General features: G+C 52.6%; 1 protein-coding gene across 1 annotated transcript in view; it reads right to left on the bottom strand.

The window, feature by feature from the left end:
- Positions 1–468: 468 nt before the first annotated feature.
- The window catches only part of SLC28A1 (solute carrier family 28 member 1), a 47317-nt gene continuing 42217 nt past the window's right edge, over positions 469–5568 (bottom strand). Inside the window, exons 14-18 of the mRNA XM_077774271.1 lie at positions 2525–2579; positions 1892–1968; positions 1599–1697; positions 1348–1459; positions 469–1080 (exon numbers count right to left, since the gene is read on the bottom strand). Coding sequence (XP_077630397.1) covers positions 1008–1080; positions 1348–1459; positions 1599–1697; positions 1892–1968; positions 2525–2579 — 416 coding nt within the window. The 3' untranslated portion in view covers positions 469–1007. The remainder of the gene's footprint in view (positions 1081–1347; positions 1460–1598; positions 1698–1891; positions 1969–2524; positions 2580–5568) is intronic.

Genomic DNA, 5568 nt, shown 5'->3' with positions numbered 1-5568 from the left:
AAAGGCTGAGTTAGACTGTACGGAGCACTGGGAAATGTAGCATTATGTAAACAGTTGTATTACAATTACGTAAAGCAGTTTATATTACCAATATTTCCCAAATTGAGTTCCATGGGGTCCTCAACTAAGAGATGGTCCCATCAGAAAGGTTCTCATGGTTGGGGCGCCTGGGTGGCTTAGTTGGTTGAGCATTCGATTTCGGCTCAGGTCATGATCTCATGGTTTGTGAGTTCGAGCCCCATATCGGGCTCGCTGGTGTCAGCCTGTCAGCGCAGAGCCCACTTTGGGTCCTCTGTCCCTCTCTCTCTGCTCCTCCCCCACTTGTGCTCTCCCCAAAATTAATATTTTTTTTATAAAAAGAAAGGTTCTTATAGTCAAATAAATTTGGAAAACATCTCCTATCACGTCTATATCAAGCTTTGACGAGTCCACAGTAAAACAGAAACAAACGCAAAATTAAACCTGCCTGACTTTATTCAGCCCCTTGTTTTCCATGCCTGGTGGATCCGGGCATCTCCTGAACACCCTGTGGGCTGTGTTCCACAGGCCACCCATTTGGGAAGTGCTCTTGGCAATGGCAGTGGGGTGTGTTTGAAAGTCGAGGCAGGGGTTCCCAGGAGAACCTGTCTGCAGAGGCAAGATTCACCACCCAGGAGAGGAAGAGGAAGGGGGCTGCAAAGCCCCAGGGGAGGGACCCCGTAACAGAAGCAGGTGAGAGACGCCAGGTGGGGAGACGGAGACCAGGGTGCTGCTTGGATGTGGAGGGGAGAGAAGAGGAGGCAGAGGTGACCCCAAGAATCCACACTTCGGGAGGGGGCAGGAAGGGGGCAAGGCCTGGGGGGCATCCTTCACCTCCACACCATCCAGTCTCCGCCCCCTCGCCCCATCACTCCCTTCCAACTGTGACTGCGGGAGTCCGAGCCCTGCGGCTCCCCCAGGGGAGGCCCGGGGGCAGGTGCTTCATGGGGAAGGACGGCCCTTCGAGGGCCGAAGACGGGCTGGCCCCGCTACGCACACATCGTGTGGTTGTAGAGTCGGCAGCAGGTGTCCAGGGCCCCGGGGCTGACCTCTGCGCCGGTGCTGAAAAGAAGCAAAGGCCTCACTCTGGGCTCCAGGCCCGGCTCTGCTGGCCCCTAAAGGCTGTGCAGCCCTGGGGAAGTTACTCAGTGCCTCTGGGCCCCCTTCCCTCCCCGTTTGTTCTTCAGGCCCCACCTCTGCCTCCCCTGCCGCATCAGCCACAGCCATAACATTTCTACCCCTCACCGCAGTGCCAAAGGCACCCCTGAGGCACCCGGGCCTTCTGCACCCCATCACTGCAGGGCCCCTGCCCCGCGGCCCAGGCCTCACCTCTGGAAGACGCTGCGGCAGCACTGGAGCGCCTCAAAGCTGCTGCTGCTGAGGGTTGCGTTCAAGAGGGTCGTGCAGTCAACTTCGGCCCCCCTGGGCACATACAGGATCCCTGCGCAGGGAAAGCAGCTGCTGGGCAGGGCCTGTGGCCCCCCCCCCCGCCCCCCACCCCAGGGACTTCCTGAGGGCCTGTGTCCGACCCTGGCTGGGGGTCGGCTAGAAAATCAGGGCTCTGCCAGGCCCGCACTCACCAGCCACGCAGGCATTCACCAGGGACACGCAGGTGCCCGTGCAGAGCGCCCGGAGCACTATCTGGGAGAAGTCACCCTTCCGCTGGGGGGCCATGGACGCTGCAAGGGCACAGGGGTGCTTAAGGCCAGGAAACCATACGCCCCCTCCCCCTTCTGGGCAGCCAGAGGGATGGATGTCGCCCTCCTAACCGCCCACTGAGCTTGGGAACCCTCCTTGGCCTGATTTGGGGCCCCAAAGACCCCCAGGAAGCTGTGTCGGGGCCAGGCCCCCAGCCGCGGGGCCCGGCACTCACTCAGGCCTCCCAGCATGATCCCGATGGAACTGAAGTTGGCAAATCCACAGAGAGCGAACGTCGTGAGGATTTCTGCTCTGACCTGAAAATGCGGAGGGTGAGTGTGGGGGGGGGTCCCTTGGCTGGGGAGGGGCACCCCCACACCACCCTGGCTCCCTGGCCCTCGCTTCACCCACATCCCGTGTGTCTTTGGCCTTTGCCGCCCCTCCCGGGCCTCACACACGGCCTCTATGTCCATTCAGGCTGCACCACCGGAGAAACAGGCCCTGTTCTGTCACCGCAGGTCCCTTCTCTTCATTCATTTCTTTTTTTGAATGTTTAGTTAGTTTTAAGAGATAGGCTGTGTGCAGAGCAGGGGCAGAGAGAGGGGGAGAGAGGGGGTCCAAATCGGGCACTGTGCTGACAACTGAGAGCCCGACGCGGGGCTCAAACCCGTAACTGTGAGATCATGACCTGAGCCCAGGGAGGTTGCTGGCAGACTGAGCCAGCCTTTCCTGGTACGGCGCGGGCTCCCCTGCCCTCTGCTTTGGCCACACTGAGCTCCGTGCCCTGGGGGCATTGGGTGAGCGGCCCTTCCCGACACTGCAGACTTGACTTGGGCTCTCAGGCCCAGAAACCACGGAGCACGGCTACCGAAGACGGTGAGGAGCTGGGAGCCCGGCCAACGGGGCTCCGAGCTTGTCCCCACCTATGACCAGATTAAGCACGTCAGCAGCCGCTTTCAGTTTTTGTGTCTCCATCTGGAGTGTGGGAATCACAGCACCTGCCTGGAAGGCTGTCGCGGGGGTCGCACAGTGCGTGGGAAGCAGCAGGCAGACAGTAGGCACGTAAGCAAAGTAATTCTTCGTCCCTTCCTACGTGAACAGTTAATTTCCCAGAAAGAGGTGTTAAGAGCCAAATGGAAGAATGTGGACTTTAAAAAATTGGCTTACGCCACACCTCCTGCCGTATTTAAAAATTCATTTCTGGAGCAATGAAGCAGATCAGTACTGATATTTTAAACATCACATAATACAGGCGCCTCAGTGGCTCAGTCGGTTAAGCATCCAGCTTCAGCTCAGGTCATGATCTTGTGGTCCGTGAGTTCGAGCCCCATGTCGGGCTCTGTGCTGACAGCTCAGAGCCTGGAAGCTGCTTTAGATTCTGAGTCTCCCTCTCTTTGCTCCTTCCCTGCTCACACTCTGTCTCTCTCTCAAAAATAAACATTAAAAATTTTAAATAAATACATAAATAAACATCAAATAATAGAAAATAGAGGAAGATAAGAATTCTACTTACAAGGTAGCGTTATAACGCTCACTTTGGAAAGGAGCAAAACTGAGGCTCAGAGAGGTTAAGTAACTGAGGAAGTTCACACAGCATGAAGGTGGCTGTGCCAGAACTGGGATTGCAGTCTGACTGCAAAACTCCTGCTTTTTAATATTTCACCATATTGGTCAGGAATTTAACACCAGATTTCTGAAATGGAGATACCTTTCTAAGTTTAGAAGTAATAGAAGAAATCACAAAGGAAAAGATTTGGTGTAAAATCTGTTAAAAAGAAAAATCCCTGAATATAAGAAAAAGGGGGAGAAAAGACAAGGAAAAATATGTGTATAAAATACATTAGAAAAAGGTCAATGTCTTTATAACATAATTTATACAAACTGATGGAAAAATATTAAGGCTCCTGCATCCTGCTCGCTCACCTACAATCACCATCTATCCAGCAGCCTGCGTAATCTTAAAATGTCAAATGTCAAATCTTCAGGAACTTTCTATGGCTCCTCAGCCTGTGCCAGTCTCTTCTAGGATTTCCACCTGCTCTAAGCCTCTCTCCTTTCGGTTTTCCAGACAAGTGCTTTTCAACCTCAGGGCCTTTGCACATGCCTTTTCTTTGCCTGGAATACTCTTCCCAGCCTCACCTGGCCCCTTCTCTGCCCTCCAAGTCTTGGCCTAAATGCCACACCTCGGGGGGGCCTTTTCTGACTAGCCCAGCCAAGAAAGACCCCCTCAGTTTCCCCTTTTTGTTTCCTTCATAGACCTTAACACAAATTGTGGTTATTTTACTATTTATTCCTTTGCTTTCTTGTTCTTTTCACTACATGTGAGTCCCATGACCCCGGGGACTAGGTCTGTCTGACCCCCCTTCTGATTTCTGGTGCCCAGCAGAGTGCTTGGCGCCCGAGAGGTCTCAACAAACGCTTGCTAAAGGAAAGAAGTTCATAAAAAAGATCCTCAAGGAGCATCCCATCCATTACCTCTAGAGGTGAGATGGAGACAAGACAGGGCCGAGAGGAAATCTGTACTTTTGATCTCACACAGACTTTGTTTTTAAACTAGAGGCTACATTCCCTTACAGTTTAAAACATAATTTAAAAGACAAGAAGAAAATGTTTTGTGTTGAAAGTTCTGGTAACCCAAGAAATGCAAATTAAAACAACGAGCTGTCATTTGCCCTATTGTTAAAGTAGCACAGCTTTTTTTTTTTTTTTTTTTTTTTCCAAAGAGGCAGCTCGGTGCTTTTAGCTTTTAGCGAGCTGTGAACTCAGTGCTCACAGCACGACTGGGGGCGATTTCAGGTGTCCCCACCCTTTGGGGAAGTTACTGGCGGCAGGGCAGGCGCGGGAGGGTTCAAGCCCTGTGATTCAGCCATCCCACATCTGGGGGGGGAGGGAGCAGCTCTGTGCACACAGCTATTCCTTTCGGTGCCATGTAAGAGAGCCGAACAGTGCAATTAACCCGAAGGGCCCCACGGCAGGGGCCTGGTGAAATATATCACATGCATGCGACACCAATGATCTCTCTGTCAGAAGGTGGGCCAAGCTGGCTACCATCCAGGGTGGATGCTCTAATAGCAACTGCGTTGGGTGCCCGGGTGGCTCAGGGGTGAAGCATCTGACTTCGGCTCAGGTCATGAGCTCACAGTTCAGGAGTTCAAGTCCCACGCTGGGTGAGCTTGAGCCCCATTTTGGGTAAACAAGAGCCCCAGGTGAGCCCCACATCTCTCTCTCTGCCCCTCATGGGATTTTCCCTTTCTCTCTGCCCCTAGCTCACTTGCGCCTTCTCTATAAAAACAGGAAAAAATAAATAAATAAATAAATAAATAAATAATATATATATATAATGACAAATGTGTAAATTCTCTCTTAAAAAAGAAGAAAATGCAGAAACAACACTAGCTGTTATTTTAGGATGGTGAGGTGACAGGTAATTGTTTTATTCTCAACGATGCTACACAGAGCTTTTATTTGTTTAGAAAGTTTCATCTTATAGAACCTTTTAGTCATAGAACAAGCCAGCCCCTGAGCTGAATCCAATATAATGGCAGTGAACGTGGTGGGGCCTCTCGGCTCGCTCCCTCTGCTCGCTGGAGGCGGACGTGTGTCCCTGTGAGGGCAGCCGCAGCAAAAATGACACCATTTTCCAGGGCGCAGTGGCTGTCCCGAAGCCACACAGGATGGTGGCGCGTCTACAGGGAGAATTTCCATCTCCCTAACAAGACCCTTTCCTGGGGCCCCCAGGGCCAGTGGAGGGGGAGGCTCAGTCGGTTCAGAGACCCACTCCTGATTTCGGCTCAGGTCATCATCTCGCGGTTCGTGGGTTCGAGCTTGGGATTCCCTGTCTCTCTCTCTCTCTCTCTCTCTGCCCCTCCCCTGCTGTGCTCCCCCTCTCTCAAAATAAACATAAAAAAAAAA

Source organism: Crocuta crocuta, unplaced genomic scaffold, assembly GCF_008692635.1.
Source record: "Crocuta crocuta isolate KB4526 unplaced genomic scaffold, BGI_CrCroc_1.0 scaffold7, whole genome shotgun sequence".
NCBI lineage: Eukaryota > Metazoa > Chordata > Mammalia > Carnivora > Hyaenidae > Crocuta > Crocuta crocuta.
The sequence above is the reverse complement of the archived record's forward strand: the minus strand, read 5'-3'. Positions and strand labels throughout refer to the sequence as shown.